We start from the raw sequence: 22,005 nt of genomic DNA, 5'->3' as shown, positions 1-22,005 counted from the left end.
GGGGATCAACCTGTTGTTTTAAGCCCTATTCGCACGGGATTAGTATTACCTGGGGACCTCTAGTTATTTGTAATAATTGCAGAGGTTGTCTGTGATCTTAATCCCGTGCAAATCGGCCATGTCTGTAATTTGTAAAGCAAAAATTCCCAAACAAATGACCTACCATATTTTGACGAACACCGAGGTCCTGTGATAATATTAGCCCCGTGCGAATCGGCATCTCTGTGTTTTGGCGGGCTCATATATCATTGTTCAAGGTTTATCCACCGTTTGCGAATAATGGAGGCTGTTTTGAAGTGTTTTGATATTATTTCGGGTGCTGGGTCATATTCATACCTGCCAACACTGTCGTTTTGGCCGGGAGTCTCCCGTTTGTTTATTTATCATGGAAACTCTTGTAACATTTGAGACCCGCGATCATGGTGGTCCTGGCATCACGGGTCTCAAATGCTTACAGGTACGGTCATATATCATTAAACACCATACAACTATAGGCTATACAAACTATACGCAAAGCCTTGCCATCACATCCGGGAAATAATTCAGTAAATTTGAGTAAAATCACAGGCTTCACTTATCCAATGCGAATGCGCCACATGAAATACAGATGTGGGGGGGTAATTTCCAAATCACACGAGGTCCCCAGATAATACTAATCCCGTGCGAATAGGGCTTTAGAGAGACTGGGAAGTACCTTGTCTGCGTTTCTCTGCTGTGCTGGAGATGGGACGGCCATCCTCAAGCGACCAGTAGAAATGGTGTGGTGGATATCCAGATACTTGACACCTGAGAGTCACTGGGTTTCCCTGAGCCACCTGCACCCTTTCAGGGTAAACCTTTACCACCAGAGACGCAGCCGCTGATGACACACAGTCGAGCCAATACACACTGTATTACAATCGGTCCAATAGAATTGATGTAATCACACATGTCGTGTCCACAGTTTGCCAAGTTCAGCTAATACACATGGACTAAAAGCCACAAAGTTTGATTGCATGGTTACTTAAAAAATAAAGAATGAATTCGATTAATCGCGATCCAGAATAAAAGTCTGTGTTTACACAATCTATGTTGTGCATTGTGCATATACATTTTGTATTTATAAAAACATATGTGTAAATACAGTATGTGTATATATTTAAGAAAAAAAATAACAATCAATAAATGTTTATATATCCTTTAAATTGTATATAAATATAACATTCATATATTTTCTAAATATATACATGTATGTTTACGTGTGTGTTTATAAATACAAAATAAATATGCACAGTACACAGACATACATTATGTTCACACAAACTTTTATTCTGGATGCGATTAATCGTTTAACAGCCCTAGAATGAATAGTTACCACTGCGGCATGGGACTCTTGCTTGTGGATTTCCGACATAACCAGGCGCACAGCTTCGAAAAGAGAACAGGCACATAAACAATTGTGGTCCCAACAGAATATAATCAAATCTAATTTATGATTTTCAGGAAGTGCAAGCGTACCGTTCACAGTACTGGCCAGTGTAACCAGGCTGACAGGCAGTACACTGATAGCCGCCGTTACCAAGACTCTCACAGGTGCGGGAGAACCTGAACATAAACATCACTTTATTAACAAGCATCATTAAGGTGCATACAGCAGCCCTCTTGTAAGTGAAGACCTATAAAGAAATTAGCAGCAATTTTTTTATTTGAAGATTCCTTTCCCCCCCAAAGATATATTTGCAATCTGGCAATTGTAGGTGATTTGACAAAGATAGTCTCACCAGTAATATTTTGACCTTGCGGGGACAATCTTTTGGCCCCCATGAGGAAAACAGCTAATAAATCGCACTAAATGATGTTTATTTTAAAATGTAATAATACTGAAAGGTTCATATGGAGGTTTAGCTTTACGGGTAGGGTTTAGAACATACAGTTTGTACAGTATAAAAATATTGTTATGTCTATGGAAAGTCTCCATAAAACATGGAAACCAGGGATGCAACAATATTATCGATATCGTGTTATCGCAATAGTAAAATTGTCCAAATATTATCGTGGTCACATGACTGTATGAAACGATAGGTCGTCCGGGCCTAACATAGAGAATGTTAGAAAAAATAATAGATGATGTTACCTTTGGCAAGGTCCATCTGGTGCAATGATTTTATTTTATTATAACTCATACCTCTAAGCAACGGTTATGATTAGAGGATAAAGAAAAGTGGATGCTTATGGCAGGTTTCCAAGTCATCATTAGTCATTTAAATATTGTAATAAATATCATATATAAATATCATATTATACCAAGGTATTATCGTACAGTGAGATTTTGATATTGTTACATCCTTAATGGAAACCCAAAGTGTGTATGTGTGTGTATCAAGACTAACTGATTGTCAGGGTCCGTGCCAGGGCAGGCACAGGGTTGGCAGTCTTCTGGGGTTCCAGCAGTGGGGTCTCCAAAGAAGCCATCAGCACACTGTTCACAAAGCTCACCTTTGGTGTTATGTTGGCAGTTCTATAATCAAAAACAACCCAAAAAAATAATATCCAGTGGTGCACCATATGAAGTAAAACAGACTGCATGATGAGAGATCCTCATACCGTGCAGATACCACTTTCCGGCTGACAGGAGTCAGAGTGGCCATTACATTCGCACGGCTCGCAGTGGCCCAGATACAAGCCCCCTCCTGTGCGAGTGTATCCGGCTGCACAGTCCTAAAGAACACGCAAGACCAAAGCAACATATCTTTAAGTGAGACACATTCATCAACACCGCATCATAAAAGCAGGCAACTGACCGCACCTGGCACGACAGACCGCGGTAACCCGGAGGACACTGGCACTGCTCCACCTCCAAAGCCTGCGCAAGGCCTGTGTAATTTGGCACGGCAATATCCATGCGAACCCCAGAGATGCTGGATGAGCGCATCTCTGTGTGATAAGAAGCCCGGATCAAGATGTCATCCAGGTCGGCCAGCACCATCATCAGGTGTTCTCTGGTAGCAGGCATGCCATCTGGACGCTGCCAGTGTTCCTACAGAGCAGAAAACATTAAGACATTTTATAATACATCATTTATGCAAGACATCATTCTGAATTCAACAAAAATAGGCTCTAACCTCTCTGAAAATAATCTCAAAATGTTTGGACTCTCGGGCACCCAGACTTCTTCTCCACGGTTGCCGTGCCACCAGCGTGATGTCATTACCCTATTGAATCAGAGAATTATAAAAGTGCTCCAGATCTTTCTTTTATAGTGCGAAACCTTAGTTTAGGTCTAATGTTATGCTTACAATAATCTGAACATCTGCATCCTCTATTGGAGAACCTCGGGGTCCTGGCACATAGGAGATTGTATACTTCAGCTTTCCACCATATGCACCAACCTTAAAAAGAATCAAGAAGATGCAATTATGATTAAACATAATGAACAGCTCAGATGTCAACCCCTACCCATAATTCCACAGTACCACTTCCCCCATCAGGAATTCACTGTAATTAACGCTCTTGGCACTGTGATTACAGATAAACACATCATGTTAGTGTAGACGAAAGAGCCATGTTTCGGCTTGGCCATCCATCTCACTTTTAGCATGAGCAATGACTCATGACTAATGCGGAACAGACAGCCTCGATGGGCGGGTCTGAACCAATCCATGTGTTTACCTTATCCTCTTTGAACTGCTCTGGGAGCTTCCAGAAGAGCACGTCATCTTGATGCAAGCTGAAACCATTGTAGACCAAAACATACTGGAGCACAGGCAGAAGGAAACAGAATGAATAAAAGACAGAAAAGTAGAAGATAAGCAAAGTAGTGCGCAAAGCACGAAACAGAGAAATTCAATTTGTTCATGTCAGTCACTGACTAAATACTGAAATGTCAATGGATTCATGTTCACTATTTATATCATACGCCATCTATAACATCTAAACATATAAGTTTAATCTAAACTACACCTAAAGTGAACCAATTGTGGCTGTCCTGTGTCACTTATGCTTGAAAAGGCTTTGCATACTTTTCCAGTCTCATACTGATAACCAGACAATGTAAATCTATAGTATTTACTCACATAGTCGAACATTAAACCACGAGATAAATGTTCAACGTGACCTCGACTATGACTCTGTTAAACTTCAGCTTGGTTTTCTCAGAAATGGCTTTCACATTCCCATGATTCAAGTGGACTGCAGTCACTACCTTGTTAGAAGGGCCAGGTCGTGGACCTCTAAGTGTACCAACTGTGTTTTTTCCATTTTCCACCTGTCAAGAAGACCAACATCCACACCAAAATCAAACAGCTGAGCTCAACGTGAATACAAGAAAGCATTGCTTGTGTAACCTGAGTTTATCAGTCAATTAGTGTCCACCTAATGTTAAGCTAAGGTTGGACCACCCATGAGAGCATACAGTACCTCAGATGAGTCAGGCTGATAGGATTGGTCTGTGTCAGCTGACTGGGACCCAGAGTCTGTTAAAGAGGAAGTTAAACCAGAATGGAAGGAAGTGGCATGCACGCTGGACCCAGACCGAGCGCTCTGGGCACCGGGTGTTTGAGAGGATAAAGAGGGAAAAAAAGGAGATCGGCCGTTGGAGACATTTGAGATGATGGCCCAGATTTCATCATCAAGTTTGCGTGCTTCATCGGCGGGGTGCTAGTGAGAACGAGACAATGGATGGAAAGGAAGTAAAATGACTCGGAGACCGAAAAAGAAAGAGGGCTGGTAAGACATGGAAGGAAAGAATGGGACATGCAGCAAGTAAATGAATGAATGCATGCTGGGAAGAGCTCAGGAAATGTCGGGATACAGCGTATGCTCTCATCACAAGGTGTTCACTCGGCTCAAAAGGGATTTTACATGCTGTGTGTTACCATTAAACAGGAAACATATGAAGTTTAAATGCACGGAGACATTTATCTGTTGAACGTGTCAAGGATGTCTGTTGACCTTAGATCTGCTGCCATTTCAGCTATTTTCAAAGTTTTTGGATGCCACTCATGTGATGCTGGTGATTTTTTGATCGACGTGTTTTATTCTCAACATGGTAACGCTCAGCTTTACCAGCACTAACTACTGTACCATAAACCAGTGATGGAAACATCATTCTGATTTAAGCCGCTCAATGTCTTCTGCAGTCAGGTTATTCAAATGTGAGAATGAAAGACATGTTATGCTTTGAGATGAATTCTATATAGTAAGTATAGTTTGTTTCTATGGAAACTGTATCTATTAGTTATGTCAAATGGAAGCGTATCATATTGTTAGGGTGACTTACTAAACCATTGGTGAGAACTAACATTCAAAGAAAAACTACAGTAATACCTTAATGGCTCTTTTGGATCTTGGGGCATCTTTACTCATATTGCTCATTAACTGCCAAATGGCGGAGTCCTTTTTTTGCTGCTCCGCTACCCACGAAGACTCGCTCTAATTTTGTGAATAAAGCAAAGTCTTTGTAATCTTGATATAAAACAAACTGTAAACAACTGAACTACATCGAGCTGAACTGGTTCTCTCTCTTTTTATGACTACATTTAAGACCAAAACGTAACCCTAGTCTATTCCTCCAATCTGGTCAAATCTGCGTGAATGGCAAATAATGACAATTTAATGTTGCATTACTACGTATAGCAGGTTACTATCATAAAGTCATAACAATATCAGCAGGCACAATTCTTTCGTAGAGAATTCCCATTATGCATTCCAAGTTGAAAACGTGCGCAAAAAATGCAACGCACCGCAACACAAACTACACAAAAACTAAAAACATAACAAAAACATGAAAAAAATGTTCCTAAACATTCTAAAAAGACACAACACAATCCATCTTCATGCCATTTCCTTAAAAATGAATACACGGGACAGAGACGTCTCCATAAACACAAGCGCTCGATTGTTCACAGCAGAAATGGCACGCGCAGTCCCGTGCATTACCTTCTGTGCCCGTCTAATCCGAGCAGAGTGAGCTTTCTAAAAAAAGCAATGGAGTATATTCAGTAACACCTAACTGCATTACATCCAAAATGTCAAGAAATTTGAGTAAAACTACTAAAATACTAATACTAACAATTATATTAACTTACTGTAGTTCACACTTATTGGAGATTTTGATTCAACTAGATAGGCATAGATATATTGCATATCTAAACTGCAGAGAAGCTGTTCTGACTACTTCAAGTACATTCTGAGAGCAAAGTCCCAGCAGGGTTTACTTGCAGAAAGAGCAGAGTAGCAAAGTACTGAGAGCAGAGAGGAAGATATACTTCACGATAGCATGTAGACAAACAGACACATGGTTTTATAGAGATAAAGTATTTAACTCTGCCAAACTCCACCTTATCTCCCTGATAGTGGTTGGGTAACTGCCAGTAGTGAGGCTCCTGTCCAAGGTAGTTGAAGTTTGTGTAAGACAGCTGTGTTCCCTCTGTGGAAAGCTCGACAGAGAAGCCACTGTCAATGCGGTTCGTGCGCTGGCGATTCACAAGAGCGAAGCCTTGATAGCTTCCTGGTGTGAACGTGGTGGATACCTAGAGGCAAAAAAGAATATTAACATACGCTTACACAAAACATGACTAGAGAAAATATTCAAATCTGAGCAGGGCTAAAACCGACCAAGTCTCTATAGTGATTGGAGCTGGAACACTGCTGCGTGACGCCCATACAGAAGCAGGACAGACAGCCATCTTTGTTGGAAGGACTGAGGTGGAACGTCCCTTGTTTGCAGATGGAACAGGTTGACCCTTCAACATTCATCTGAGAATAAAAAAAAAGACATTATACCATAAATATAACAAACCACGAATCAAAAAAAATATGTGAATCCTTTTCTGGGGTGAACTTTCCCTTTAAAACGTTTTCGCTTACCTTGCAACGACAGACTCCTGTTGAACTACATCCCTCACTACCACTTTGGTCGCAGCGGTAGCAATCTACAAACATTCAGTTTAATAAACATTAAAGGTATAAAATATTGGTAACATGGTGAGGAATGTGGGGTAATCTGTTCTTTTATTTAAACTTCAGTTCATTTTAAGAATATTATTTTGGTTGGTTATGTTGTCAATCTCACCCCCGTTATTGTTGCTCAGAGTACATCTTTGTCCAAGCTGAGGATTGCCAATATATCCGGTAGCACATCTAAAAAAACAGACACCTTAGAATTTCAAAATGTTGGGCTTTTAAAAAAATAACAGATACTAGGCATCGTGACGGGGCCTGCCATAAACATTACAGCTTGTCTGTGAGCAATAGCTCCTTGAGAATATGAGTAATGCATCTATAAAGTGTCTAACCATTCTTTAGAGAGGCAAATATTACTTTTTACCTATAGAAACTTGGTTTTACATCCATACCAAAAGCTCTCAATATAAAGTATAAACTTTGGCAGGGTACAATAAAAAATTGTATAGCATTGTCTTACTAAACTCAGACAACAGATGCACAAGCAGTCCAAAAAGATGATGAGTCTACCTCTCTTAGAAAGCTTGCTTGCTGAACTTTTATTGAACAAAGACAAAAAACAAACACAACCCAAATGTTTCCTCATAATACCCAAATTAGTGAAACCACCTTATCTCCAAGCTTGTGGAAGCTGAGGAACTTGTTGAAAGTCTTACCTGATAAGCGGAGGCGTCAAGGTACAGTAGTTCAAACTAAATCTTATGAATGGCTATGACAGAATATCAATATAAAAGTAACCTTTACTCTTTGTTTTTTAAGTACTTTATCCGGTCAACTCACAGCACAATTTAGAGTAAGAAAAAGAACAAAAAAATCCAACTTAACAAGCCAATAGGAGCAGATAACAGAGATAAATGAAGATTAACGCACAAATAAAGTTGACATTTTAGCACCATCACTTGTAAACCCTACAGATATCTATGACACAATGTTTCATATATAAAATATTAAAAGTGAGCAAAAAACAATAAAGCAAAATTTAACATAAAAAATTAAAGTAAAAACACATTCTGTGTGTAATTTTTAAATGCACAAACACCTGTTTGCTGACTATTTGTTTCTTGAACAATGGCAGAATGAATATGTAAATTAGAGATGCCCTGATCCTAAATTTCTCCACCAATACCGATTATTCAGAGTGATACCTGCCGATTCCGATTCTGAAGATTAAATTAATATTTATTTATAACTTTCTGAATGTTATTAATTCTTTTAATGACTATTAATTTTGAACATTAAACTTGTAATGTTTCTTAACATTTTCTTTATACTGAGCACAAATTCATTGCATTTTTCTGTCCACTTTTGATATCGGCCCTGATCATTGGCTGTTTTTAAACTATTGGCCGATAGCCAATAGTGTAAAAATTGCTCTAATCGACCGATGCCGATTATTGACCGATTTATCAGTGCATATCTAATGCAAATGTTATTAGTTAACAAAATTATTTTGATCAAAATTCATAAAATGACACAACCTCATTATTATTTTCCACACAAACTAAAAAAAAGCATGGGAATTAATAGAATCAATGAATCTGCTGTGTACATAACCATTTCTACCAAAAGGTAAAAGAGAACATGTAATACTATTTCAGCACATTATGTATTGTATTCAAAAAACATTGCACAAAAAAGCATCTTTACTTGCACGAAACAACAACAGTTAATATGTTTTGCACCATTCTCCTGTGGCTTCAGAGGAACAAAACAGGTCCAATGTAATGTAAACTGGTACTATAATCCATATAATATCAAGTTATCCAAAGTGATTTTGACGGGAATGGCCAACCATCCAAGGACAGTGATATTTAATAAAGTTAAGTCGTTCCTGTGGGGGTTTAAAAAGGAAAAACATGCCTAATGTAATGTAACGTAAACTGCTACTACAATCCATATAATATCTAATAGTCAGGAAGGATTTTGACAGGAATGGCAAGCCTTCCAACAACAATATGAAGGTATCCATCTTGTTTTATTCTGGGCCTTTTTTGTCCCTTGTTGTTTTGCATGAAGATGTCTAAAATGTTAAAGGATTTAAAGCTCTTTCTCTGAGCTGATTTTCGTCGAGTGGTTATTTTTCCTTTAGGTTTAGGAGACTGTACGTTAGTGTTGTTAGCAGGTTTACTAGAAGCAGTTGTGTAGGCAAACTCTTTCTCGGGTTGGTTGGGTTCTCTAGCGGTTCCTCCATCTTCATGAGAAGGAAGGTCTGACAGGTTGGTTCCAGAGGCTCTAGTCTTGTTTGGGTTTATCCTCTTTGTTCGAACACTAAGAGAGGGCATCCTGGTTACCAATATACTTGCGTTGTGTTTGGAAGGCATTGTAACTAGTCCTTTAGGCTTGTATGAGTTCTTTATAGGAATATGAACTTGTGGTTTGGAAGATTCCACTGATGCCTTCATTTGAGGAATCTTTGCATGAGCTGGAGGAGAAATCTGAAATTTAGTTTCTGATGTTTTATTCGCTTGCATCCTTGTGACTGAATGTAGCCTCTGATGTTTCTTTGCCGCTATTCCAGATTTCTGCGCTTCTGTAGACATACTATGTTCTTTTGCATCACTATCCTGCTGTTTTTCAGATGCTTCCATTTCTTTGTTATTTTGTAACACAAGAGGAACTCTAGCTGATGCCTTTCTTCCTTTCTGTTGACTGTGATGTGTTTCATTTGAACCGTTTGATGTTGTAAAACTTTCATTCCAGGAGTCAGAGGTCATGGAATGGTTGTTTTTAGTAATCGTTGCTCTCTTGAGAGATTTGTTATGTTGTTTATTATCTGTCTTTGAAGTCGCCACAATGTCTTTACGTCTCAATTTGATCTCTTGGTTTGGTTGGATTCTTTTACTTGAGGACTTTGCTTGCTTGCTTGAATTTCGGATGCTTTGGGAATCTTCTTTCAATGTGGAGTTAGTATGAGGTGCAGGAAAAGTTTTGGGGCTTACCGTCCTCCGCTGAGGTCTGCCGGAGGACGTGTTTTTCTCCCGAGATGTAGTCAAGGCTGGAATCATGGTGGGTGCAATCCCAGAAGCTTTTTTATGATGTTGCTGTGGTAGTGAAATGCGCCGTTCACGCTTTACTTTGTCAATCTCCTGAGCCAGTGCAGTAAAGCCGTCGATTAATATCTCAAGTTTATGCTCCAGCTTACTGAATCTTGTTTCAATGTTTGTGTATTTCTTGGCCAACTCATTGACTCTGTCTGTCCTGTCAGCTGGAGATAAAACTCTCGTCTTCATCTGAGAAATGAAGGTTCTGTGCTGTTGCTTCATGCTCTCAAGGCTCTCCTTCATATCCAGCGTGTTGCTCTCAAGCATACTCAAGCGCTGGTTAAATAGATTCAGGTTTGTCCTCAAGAGCAGTTGAAAGCTACGCTGTTGTGCCTCAGGACTCATGTGATGGCTCATGCCGTGTGTGGTGGTCGACAAAGATCTTGTAGTTCTTGAATGTGTGGTTGCCATTAAGCCATATTCTTTGCTTTCATGGTTTTCCTTAGCATCTTGGTCAGTTACATTCAGCACTTTTTCAGGGTTAGGGTAGAAAACATCATCACATGTAGGAGGGAGGAAAGCATCTTCGAGGAAGAAGTCTCCGCAGCCCGTGAAACTGAGAGCCATTGTGAAACATGATTTGTTGGTACTATTTCATTAAGAAAATACTTCACTATTGTTGTTGTTTACCCGGACACCCAAAAGCCTTTGTGCGCTGAGCAAATCTATGTCATTCACCAACTTGTTTATGCCTCAGTATGGCAGACATAAACAATCCTAGACACCCGCAAATGTTTAAACAGCAAAGAAAAAGAAAGTTGCTCAAACGTACCAAAGAAGCACTAAAGCAATTCAAGTTTACAATATGCAATATTAAAAACTTCAATAATCCTTCTCAGCCTTCAAAACCTCACTCACAGAGTAGATCAACAGAGGTAAAACGTTCATTTTACATGTCACACAGCTTTTTAAAGTACCACATATGAATGTAACAAGCACCACAGCTTCCACTAAAAAAATGACCGCAAGAGAGACACTTTGGACAGACATTTCTCAAAATGGTATGGGCGGGACTGATTGAAGACGTGCGTCACCCATACCGCCAGACAAAGACCATCCAATCACAAACAGTTGAAGAAATAATGCAATGCAACAGACACATGCTTTCTGGCAGCAGAAAAGCAGTTGCCGATCACCTACGTCACCGGTTTGGCAAGCCCCGCATATCTACCAAACAGTAGGTATACCCTCTTTGATAGACCCTAACCGAGGATACACACTTACCTCTCACAGCGTCTGCCAGTGTACACAGTGGGACATTCACATGTGGGCTGTCCATCCGTATCCACGAAACAAGTTCTTCTGCGGAATGACAGTATAAACTTGGATTAATGGATTATTGCCTGAAAGGCATAGTTCCCCCAAGCATGCTTTCTTTAATCATATCAAGTGTTCAAGAGTTTTCCTCTGAAACACAAAAAAGTATTCAATATAGATAGCAAAGAAGACAAACTCACTGATTATCAGCTTGTCCCAGACAAGGACAGGGTCTACATGCCTGTGCATCACTGCTCTTGGGATTTCCATAAAACCCAGGACAGCAATTTTCACAATGACGCCCATCAGTGTTATGTAGGCAATTCTAAAACACATAGACAAAATGAAGCACTCCAGATGTCCAAAACAAATCCTCCAGGAACAGCTACGACAAAACAAACGGGCTGCATACAAACACTGCTGCGCATTTCAAAAAGTAAGAACGTTTGAAAACTTCCATCACACAGGAGGCAAAGCAACTGTAATGGAAAGGAGTTACTCACAAGACATTCTCCAGTCTCTAAGTCACAGCCGCTGGCATGTCCATTGCAGTCACACTTCTGACAGGTGCCAAGATAAAGCCCAGGTGTTCGGGTGTAGCCGACCTCACAGTCCTGCAAACAATGGGTGAGTCAGAGGTGACTGGGTTCATAGGTGTGTATACTAAACCTTATACGGAAACCTTTGGCTTTAAAACAAACTCAAAGTAAAGATGGGGAATCCTGGGGCGAAAAATGTGGCCAAGAACAATGGGTAATAGTTCAGAACTTCAACTATTAATATGATATATACAACGTAATACATATACTACAGTACAGTAAAGTACAGTTTAAACTAAGCTATAATGTATTTTACCTGGCAGGAAGGTCCTGTGTAGCCCTGAGGACAGGCGCACTCCTCCACTTCCAGCGCTGTCTCACTTCCTGTTGAATGAGGCACTGCAATGTCCATCTGAATATTGGAGATACTAAACGAGAGAGATAAGAAACCAAACAAAAATGACCTTGCTGTTTACAAAAATCAATGTGTGATGTCACTCGGAGGGTTATTATAAAGGATTTAAAGGTCCAGTGTGTAATTTTTGCAGGATCTATTGATAGAAATGCAATATAATACACATAACTATGTCTTTAAAGGTGTATAAAGACCTAGATAATGACGTGTTACATTTTTATTACCTTAGAATGAGCTATTTCTAATTACAAACATCACGGGTCCCCTTGCATGGAATTCGCCATGTTGTTTCTACAGTAGACCTAAACGGACAAACTGCACTACGGAGCGCGTTTCGAAAACACATTATCTCCTTCGGCAAAGAAGCGAACACATGATGACATCTTAGCCCCGTGTCAGCCACCATAGTGCTTCGAAAGGGAGGGGTGGAGTGAGCCGTTGGTTGCAATTCGCAACCTCACCACTAGATGGATCTTTAATAGGTGAAAGTTAAAGGAATATGAAAAGGAATCATGAGTACCTGCTCTCAGCCATGTTGTCTCCATAAGTGGCTCTGATCATGAACACACTGATATCAGCCAGGGCCATCAGCAGGTGCTCTCGAGTACAAGGCAGGCCATCAGACCGTCTCCACGCAGACTGTGGGAATAAAGGCAATGAGTCCAGCAGAATAACACACCAACATTCTTTAAAACACCTGCTTTCGTGATCTGCAGAAGAAAGTTATACAGATTTGGATTGACGGGACGATGAGTAAATGATGAGTAAAGTTTCATTTTTGGGTGAACTATCCCTTTAACTACATCTTCAAAAAGAAATCGGTAACTTGTATCTGACATTTATACTAAAGTTATGCTCTGTATCGCTCCCAAAAAGGGAAGGTTAAAAATACACAAGGCGAAATACCTCTCTGAAAGACACAGTCATGGTGGTAGGGACTCTAGGAAGTGGTTTGATCTGAGAGTAATACTCCAGAAAAATGCCGCTGCCTTGAAGAACCACATCTGACTGTCCCTCAATGACCAGCGAGCGTGGCTGCAGCTCAAAACGCAGCTGGTACTGCAGCTCTCCTCCATATGCTGTAACCTTAACACAGAAACACATGTTTTTGAAACATGTGGCTAACAGAGAAGATCATCACGGTTTTTATTACTAATCATCGCATGTGATGTTCTTACCTTGTCCCCTCCGAAGTTCTCAGGCAGGACCCAGTAGTAGATATCATTGGGAATACTGGAGAAGGATCTGTAGACGATCTCCGTGCTGGCTCTCTGAATAATGCCCTCAGAGATGGTCCTGGTGTTGGCAGCATTCGAAAGAGTGAAGAGTTGTCCATTGACACCACCTCGTACCTTCAAGACAAGCAACAGAGATAAAACACGTGTATAAACAAAGAGTAAAACATTCAGAGAGATGAACATCTATATCATCAACAGCAGTTTATTTTTACAATAATTTGATGCAGTTCACTGGCGCATGCCTCAGTTTGTGACATCACACACTTTGGTTTAATGAATTCGAGGATGTGGGATGGTGTTACCTGATCTCTGCTCCAGGAAGAACTGGCACACAGTTTGGTCACTCCCATACAGAAACACTGCAAGCAGCCGTCAGGATTATCCGCTGACAGATGATAGGCACCGCTCTTGCACTCGTCACACAGAGCACCGACCACATTGGCCTGCAGCAGATAAATAATAACACTTATGTTAATAATAACACGGGTGATGCGGAACGCTTCCCCATAGAAAACGGCACTGAAATCGAATACCTTGCAATAACATGGTCTGCTGATGGGATTGATAGTTCCTCTGTTATCGCACTTGGAAATGGCTAAACAGGGGTACAGAAACACCACATGGCTCACAGTCACACCTGGAATGCTTTGAACATCCATCTCACAAACAACTGGGATTTCAGGATACAGTGTTCACTAACTAAATATTTCCTTGACCTTAAAATGGGCTAGAAATTCCAACTGAATAAGGAACTTACAGCCAAACATATAAATCATGATAATAGCTTAAAAATAATTTTGGATATAAAATGAAGAGAAAGGCTCACGACTAGAATCAGGGATGCATTTGCCGTTGGGCTTAAGTGGGTTTCCAACGTATCCTGGGGCACATCTATTAAAAGAAATTATATAGAGTGACATATTTTTTTGCACAATACATGCAATGAGAAAAGAACTGCATATATTTTAAAGAGTTCAATTCTCACTTCTCACAACGTCGCCCAGTGTAACCAGTTCTGCATGCGTCACATGTTGCCTGTTTGTCATGGTCCAGGAAGCAAGTATCTGAAAACCTTAACACATCAAAAGACCAGTTTAATATTTTACTAATATTTGTCTTGGGGAGTTGACTTGTTCACAAAGCAAGGAAAAGTTCATTCACAGGTGAACATATGAGGGTGACCCCACTAATTCCAGAGGCCAGTGTTTGAATAACTTATTTAAATGAAATTATATTTTTCAAAATAAATTTGTAAGGGAAATGTTGTGTAACTGTGTATCAATATTAATAAGCATATACTATATATACTCAGCTGTGGAAACAATTAAGAGACCAATACAAAGACCATTTTCAGTTTCATCAATTGATAGGTGTGCGTTCAGGTTAAATGATTTCTTTTGTTTCATTCTGTGAACTACAAACAATATTTCTACCAAATCACTAATAAAAATATTGTTTCCTTTTATTTGCAGAAAAGGAAACCAGAGAAACAGTTCACTTTTAAGCAATACAACGGTAATATTTGTGCATATATTTAGAAAAAGTTCAAAGTTATTTTTTTATGTGATGAACTGGATTTTTATCACAGTTTTCATAAGTCTTGTCATGCTGTTAGTCTTTCACATTGCTGTTGAATGACTTAATGTCACTCCTGAGGTTTGATTTTGTTGAAATTCAACAGACACTGGACTGAAATGACCACAATACATCAAGAAATGCTAATTACATAAACATTTGGAATGGTTTCTTAATTTTTTATAAATAAGAGTGTTGAGTGTTTACTGAAAAATATTTATAACCCTCTCGGGGGTTTTGATTTCAATAAGACACTTTTAATAAACACCTGCCTAAGTGTCTGGTTAGTCTCTTACCGACGAGATGTCTCCGTGTACGGACAAGGACAGGGTTTGCAGTCATCGTACCGTCCTCGACTTGGGTCACCAAAGTAGCCAAGCTTGCATTTGTTACACTGAGGCCCTTCTGTGTTGTGCTGACACCTCTGTTGTATGACATTTCAAATTTAGACTGGCACACAGTAATCTACCAGCTGAGGCACTGGGATAGTTCTGTAATTGTTTTTATCGATTTACGTACCAGGCAGTGTCCACTAGCAGGGTCACAGGCACTGGCATGACCATTGCAGTTACAGCCGGCACAGGTGCCCAGGTAGGGTCCAGGTACACGCTCGAAAGCAGGGGAGCAGGTCTCACATGACAGTCCCGAATACCCAGGTGGACATCTGTGTGGGACAAACAACCAGGAGATTTTACACACATTAAATACTTTCACCTTTAAATACTCTCACATCAAATACTCTCACTTTTTAACCACATGAACACAGCTCTTAACGTTAATTTTAAAGGAAATCAGAAACTCCCATGATCCTCTCTGTTAATTTAAAGGAGTAATAACCTGCACTCTTCCACGTCTCTGGGGTTCCCCTGCAGAGAGTACTCTTTGGTGGTGGTGTCCATACTGATGTCACTCAATCCGATGCTGGCCATGCGATTGTCATAAATGGTGCGAATCTGGATGCTCTCCAGATTGGCCAGAAGCATCATGAGGTCATCACGAGTCACAGCCCCTCCTGAGGTGTGATGCCAGTTTTCCTGAGAGAAAAAAGTGAATCAATTCACATTAACCAAACAAATAAAACCTTAATATGAAAAACTAACATTTAGAATTAAAGTAACTGCTGACAAAATAAATATATTAAAAACAGTTGGCAACACTGCATGGAGTGCTGTTTATATAAAATGTTCGGAAAATGTGAACATTATATGATTAATATATCTAACAATTATTTTAATTTAAATAATTCATACAAAATATGAAATATAGTTAAATATATTTTATTTTTATACATATTTTAAATAATACGATACTGGCCTATGTATAATATAAATAATTGGGCTCTCAAATGATTCATTTCGATTAATCGCATCCAAAATAAAAGTTTGTGTTTACAAAATATATGTCTGTGTACTGTGTATTTTATACACATACATGTATATATATTTAGAAAATATTTAAATGCATTTATTTATATTTACCAATAATTTAAATTATATATATTAAAGTTTATTCATTTTATATTTTTCTTAAATATATACATGTATGCATAGTATGAGTAACGTTGTTAAAACAAAACAGTAACGTTATTAATGTTTTCAATGGATGTTAGTGAATAGACACATTAAGAAAATGTATTATATTTATTTTTGATAAAACATTTTCATTTATGGACTGTCTATTTACACAGAGTACAAATAGGCCACCCAAGGCATTATTATTATGCAATAATAACAGTGTAAATCATTATATTTATAAAGATTATTAAAATGATGGCAACTTGTTAAGATATTAAAGTCCTACACCCCTAAACTTACCCTAAACCTAAACTTTATGAATAAAAATGAATTTTAAAGTCTTAAATCAATTTTATTGAAAACAAATGCCTTTATTCTCTGCAATGTGATAGAAAACGGTAAAAGAGCGTATTCAGCAAGAGTTGGATTTGAACCTGCGTCTCCTGTGCCATGTTACACATTACGCCACTGAAATAGTTGTTTGAAATGGCGTCGTTTATACACTTTCTCTATTCATGATTAATCACACATAACATATACTGTTACATTCTAATAATTTAACATTTAATCTCCAAATTAATGTAGAAACAAAAGATTTCTTTAACAACATCATTTTATGAATGAAAGCCAACTTTCTGATATTAGTACTGCAACTGATGTCTCTATTAAATTGATAATTTTTTCTTTATTTTAACAATAATTATAGCCGTTCAACATTGAAGTACAGTATTATTGAGAGCAATCATGTCTAACTGGTAGGAAATATACAGAAGTTGAATTAAGTTCTCAAACACTTTACAGTCTTTAATGCTAAATTCTAAATTAAATACAGAATTAAAGCTACAAAACACATTGATTTCTTCTTTTCTTATGTTCTTTGATTAACATTAGTGAAAGGAGTCTCAGCAGCAGGTTTAAGAATGCGGCCCCTTTAAGAACTGTCTATCTACGCAGATCTGATGTCCTTTCCCATTTTCACAATTCTTTGCATTCAATTAGGATTTTAATTAGCACGTTGAAAGAAATCTGTGCTTAGGAAAATACTAGACAAAACGGGCTTTCTGGAATAATCTTGTGTGGTTTTGTTCATTCAAGCACGAAAGAGAACATAATACTGGTGCGCTGTCTGCCAGACATTCAGTGACGCAGCCTTTAGGCCGTGACTGTATACACCACACGGGACCACTGTCGCGGTGCTTTTTGCAGCATCTATCTACACTGAACACGTCAAGGCAACGGTGCACTTAAATGGTATAAAGGCCTTTACATGAATGAGAGCGTGATTATATAATGTAACACTAGACAAAGGATGACAAAATAAACAAACGCTGTGTTAATTGCGTTAAATATTTTAACGCGTTAATCTAAAAAAAAATGTATCGCATAAATTAACGCATTAACCTCGACAGCCCTAGTTAACACAAATGTTTATTCTGGATGGGATTAATCACGATAAATCGTTTGACAGCCCTAATAAATAATGTAAATATTAAATGTAAGTATATAAATATATTTCCAAATTCCAATCAACACATTAATATTTAAGGCTTAACTTAATATTAAAACTTAAAAAAAACCCTTAATATTCAACTATTTAAAATGTTTAAAGATTACAGACTAATTCAAATAAGTTAATTTACTTTTCATTTTTTTAACTATACGCATTTTTTATAAACTAAGTCAGCTAATGAGGTTATACAGTGTAGCTTGACCATTATAACTAAAATTAACTGAAAATATCAGTGAGCAGAAGAATTTAGCCTATCATTTTCAGAGGATGGTGTCTTTGTAGACTCACCTCTGTAAACTTGATCTCTCTATGGTTGATGATATCAGGATAAGTGGGGTCTCCTCTTAGGTAAATGAATCTATGTCCATTGCCACTCAGCACAACATCAGGCTTCTCCTTTGGTTCTGATCCTCCCCGCTGAAGAGAGTAACTCACCTTATATTTCAGATAACCTCCGTATGAATCCACCTGCGAAACACAAACTCAATCTTAACACCAAAAAACAAACCATATCGCACATGTGCTTGCTAAACCTTAACGTATAAAAAAGGCCATAACATCAAATTTATGTTGTGTAAATTTGTTCTTCAGAAAGGAAGAAAAACCTTGTTGCCCAAGAACTGGCGCGGTAGAGACCAATAAGAGTCTTGATCGAGAAAACGGCGAGACAGATCCACAAGCTGAAACTCCTCGGTTTCAGGATTGATCAGCATCTGAGTGGATGAGAGTGGTGGTGGAGTGCCAGGACGACTGGGAAATGTCACATTGACTCCTGTGGAAAAACAAAGAAAAACAGTTATATATGTACAGTATATTTCTTAACTATCATGTTATGTATAGCAGACGTGTTAATAGCGCGAGTACCTTTGAAGTCTTCCTCCTCACTGAAGCGCAGCGGGATCTGACTGCGGTAGCGTCCGGTGCTCTGACAGTTCTTTGTGATGCCAAAACAGAAGCAGGGCATGCAGTGATCACCCAAACTAAAGTGCCCGTCGCGGCAATTACCTGCTAACACGTACAGAGAGGATGACACAACTGGACGACAACAACACAAAAGACAGGACGGAAAGACCACCACCATCAACAATGAGACGCCCCACCACATGCAATCTGTGTCATGCAAATGAAGGGATGACAGGGATCTACAGTATGTTCAAATTTTTGGAAAGTAGCATTAGTCACACAATAGGCAAGCAAGGACACAATATAAATATCTAGAGGCTTTGGACAACCAAGTGTTAAATTTGTTTTATAATTAACTTTAAGCTTTGGTCACAGGATGAGATATTTTATATCAAATGCCTACAGTGTATAAGATTTGACGAACGTGTTAATAGTGCACCATATAGACTGAGACACTGCACCTGGATTTGGTCTCTGAGAGAGACTGAGAATTCCATCGGGAATGGCAAACACCAGGCCTTTCGCATTGATGGCCTCACAGGTGTACGCTCCCTGGTCTCCTTCCTTCACATCACGGATGGTGAGCGTTCCGCGGCCATTCTCGCTGGTCATTGTTACTCTTTAAATAAAAGATTAACAATTAGAATCTTGCATGCTTGTACTTCTTAATCTGTGCTGCTTAATAGTTAACTATTAAGACTGAGCCCTGCAGTAATCTACCTGTTATTGACTGGTAGGTGTCCCCAATTAAGTCGCCACGTGATGATAGGGGTGGGCACGCCAATGGCAGTGCAAGTAAAGGTCACGGTGTCACCCCGCGACACTGTAATGGACTCTTCCGGTGGGACGGTCACAGTTGGAGGTGCTTATATATAATGAGAGCGAATTATATAATCAACATTTTCATCACCAGTGACAGTTCAAGCTGTTTAAAGGTCCAGTGTATGAAACTTAGCGGCATCTAGTGGTGAGGTTGCAAATTGCAACTAGCGACTCACTCCACCCCTTTCCTTTCAAAGCACTACCGTGGCTGACACGACAAAGATGTCGTCACGTTTTCACTTCTTTGCATAAGGAGATATTTACGAAACGCTCTCTGTAGAGCAGTTTGTCCGCTTAGGGCTACTGTAGAAACACCATGGGGAATTTCATGAAAGGGGACCCGTGGTGTATGTAGATAGAAATAGCTCATTCTAAGGTAATAAAAACATAACGCTTCATTATTATGTAAGGTCTTTGTACACCTCTGAACACATATTTATGTATATTATATTGCATTCCTGTCAAAAGTTCCTCTAAAAAATTACACGCTGGACCTTTAATGTATGAACACTAACACATACAGACGAAGACAGAAAAAATATAGACATTTTTATTTGCAGACCATGATTATACAGTTGACTTCTTCGTGAGAATGACAAATTTTCAGAACTGTAATGTCTTACCACAACCGTATTCATCAGAGCGGTCGGGACAGTCGGGTTCTTCATCACACTGGTAGCTGGCAGGAATGCAGGTGCGGTCAGAAAGACACGCAAACTGCTCCGGAGCGCATCTGTCCCCTGGACCTTTAGTGGCTGAAGTATTAAGAAAAAGACTGTTTATAGATCATGATCACAGGTGATTTTAAAAAATGGGCTAACATGCTATTTCATGCATTCTGACTTCTTTAAACTGTTAAACGTGCTGGCTTCTCATGCTTAATATCGTCAACTTGTTAAAAAACGAGTAATAGGGATCCTATTCCTTTTATTGGCCAGTCTCACAAAAAAAGCAGGCCCACGCATCATCCACCGAGCGAAAGACCACGCCCATGCGCTAGTGTGAGAGAAAGACCACACCACGCGTCAACCAGCCAGCATGAGAAAGAGCAATCATCAATGCCGCTTTATTCGGCTGACGGAAGTTTAGCTGTTTGTTTGGTAATGAATGTTATATAAACGGTGGCTATAACGCTGGATTTGGAGATCGTTTGAAATGGATAAATGGCGCGGTCCCAGCGCTAAAAGATGCAGGACATGAACCACACGCGGTAAATCAAACTGAGTCATATGTCTGTGTTTTGTTGGCAATCGGAGCGTACGTGCATAATGTAAACAACACGAAGGGATAAGCGATGATGCGTTGTGTGCTCGTGCTGTAGTTCCGCCACCCTGCCCGCCTCCAGCAGCTCATCTTTTTCCGGAAATAATCGTACAGCTGTATCTCTCTTTTAACTTAATACATGAAAAAAGTTAAATACAAAAAAATCATAAAATACACTTTATCTTTATTACTGATACAAAATATGAATTAACCATAGACTGTGGACGTAGTGTCGTGACGTCACCCGTAGGTTTGTGAAGAATAAAAAAATAAAGCCTAAAGTAGGCGGAGCCGGTCGTCGCCATCTTGGCATTGCGCGTGACTCCCTGATAATTGCAAATGGGCAAAGAGGCGGGACGTTGTTGTTGCTGAGGCGCCCAGTTGGCTGAAACCACTTGTCACTCAAGTGGCCACGCAACTATTTTGCAGAATTTTAAGGCTTAATATAAGTTAAACGGGTGAGTTATATAAAAAAAATCACCCTCCTCACATTGCATGAAGGGTAAAATTACCTATATAGACCAAAATAATTTGTGTACCAGGCTGTAAACATGTTTTTTTGTTCTGTAAAGTTGGCCATTTTAACATGGGGCTCAATGAGATTCTGCTCTGTTTTGGAGCCAGCCTCTAGCGGCCAGTCGATGAATTGCAGTTTTAGTCACTTCCGTGTTGGTTTCACGAGAGAGACCGGAAGATTGCCCCTTGGAATTTACACTAATATGATTTAAAACCTGAGGACCGAAGCTTAGGTCCAACTTACGGCAGTCACTCTCATCTGAGTTGTCCTGACAGTCATTATCTCCATCACACCGCCACAGTTTCAGAGCACAGCGGCCGTTCTGGCACTTAAACTCATTGGGCTCACATGGAGAAGGAGTTCCTGTGAAATTACAAGTAATGTCATACTATAAACACAGAGTACAGACATCCCACAGTTATTATAAACACTATAATATGTTCAGTTATTAACATACAAATCATACAAG

At 39.3% G+C, this 22,005-nt stretch overlaps 1 protein-coding gene across 13 annotated transcripts in view; it reads right to left on the bottom strand.

Annotated features, from left to right (window-relative positions):
• Positions 1-22,005, bottom strand: part of hspg2 (heparan sulfate proteoglycan 2) — a 92,984-nt gene that overhangs the window by 32,139 nt on the left and 38,840 nt on the right. For 8 of the 13 annotated variants that reach the window (XM_057319244.1, XM_057319235.1, XM_057319238.1 and 5 more), the window contains exons 9-45: positions 21,780-21,899; positions 20,380-20,511; positions 19,655-19,799; positions 19,396-19,553; positions 18,896-19,066; positions 18,637-18,803; positions 18,320-18,499; positions 15,845-16,041; positions 15,527-15,671; positions 15,304-15,431; positions 14,418-14,504; positions 14,259-14,323; positions 13,966-14,027; positions 13,735-13,875; positions 13,373-13,546; positions 13,101-13,280; positions 12,715-12,833; positions 12,096-12,207; positions 11,744-11,854; positions 11,441-11,565; positions 11,208-11,285; positions 7,052-7,119; positions 6,847-6,911; positions 6,595-6,735; positions 6,318-6,509; positions 5,917-5,952; positions 4,396-4,635; positions 4,181-4,243; positions 3,649-3,732; positions 3,276-3,368; positions 3,102-3,191; positions 2,786-3,016; positions 2,584-2,697; positions 2,370-2,497; positions 1,498-1,584; positions 1,355-1,407; positions 695-859 (exon numbers count right to left, since the gene is read on the bottom strand). In XM_057319244.1, coding sequence (XP_057175227.1) covers positions 695-859; positions 1,355-1,407; positions 1,498-1,584; positions 2,370-2,497; positions 2,584-2,697; positions 2,786-3,016; positions 3,102-3,191; positions 3,276-3,368; positions 3,649-3,732; positions 4,181-4,243; positions 4,396-4,635; positions 5,917-5,952; positions 6,318-6,509; positions 6,595-6,735; positions 6,847-6,911; positions 7,052-7,119; positions 11,208-11,285; positions 11,441-11,565; positions 11,744-11,854; positions 12,096-12,207; positions 12,715-12,833; positions 13,101-13,280; positions 13,373-13,546; positions 13,735-13,875; positions 13,966-14,027; positions 14,259-14,323; positions 14,418-14,504; positions 15,304-15,431; positions 15,527-15,671; positions 15,845-16,041; positions 18,320-18,499; positions 18,637-18,803; positions 18,896-19,066; positions 19,396-19,553; positions 19,655-19,799; positions 20,380-20,511; positions 21,780-21,899 — 4,647 coding nt within the window. The remainder of the gene's footprint in view (positions 1-694; positions 860-1,354; positions 1,408-1,497; positions 1,585-2,369; positions 2,498-2,583; positions 2,698-2,785; positions 3,017-3,101; positions 3,192-3,275; positions 3,369-3,648; positions 3,733-4,180; positions 4,244-4,395; positions 4,636-5,916; positions 5,953-6,317; positions 6,510-6,594; positions 6,736-6,846; positions 6,912-7,051; positions 7,120-11,207; positions 11,286-11,440; positions 11,566-11,743; positions 11,855-12,095; positions 12,208-12,714; positions 12,834-13,100; positions 13,281-13,372; positions 13,547-13,734; positions 13,876-13,965; positions 14,028-14,258; positions 14,324-14,417; positions 14,505-15,303; positions 15,432-15,526; positions 15,672-15,844; positions 16,042-18,319; positions 18,500-18,636; positions 18,804-18,895; positions 19,067-19,395; positions 19,554-19,654; positions 19,800-20,379; positions 20,512-21,779; positions 21,900-22,005) is intronic. The other 5 variants (XM_057319247.1, XM_057319248.1, XM_057319245.1 and 2 more) reach the window with 4 other exon arrangements.

This window comes from Triplophysa rosa, linkage group LG21 (assembly GCF_024868665.1).
Source record: "Triplophysa rosa linkage group LG21, Trosa_1v2, whole genome shotgun sequence".
NCBI classification, from domain to species: Eukaryota; Metazoa; Chordata; class Actinopteri; order Cypriniformes; family Nemacheilidae; genus Triplophysa; species Triplophysa rosa.
This window is presented reverse-complemented; position numbering and strand designations above follow the sequence as displayed.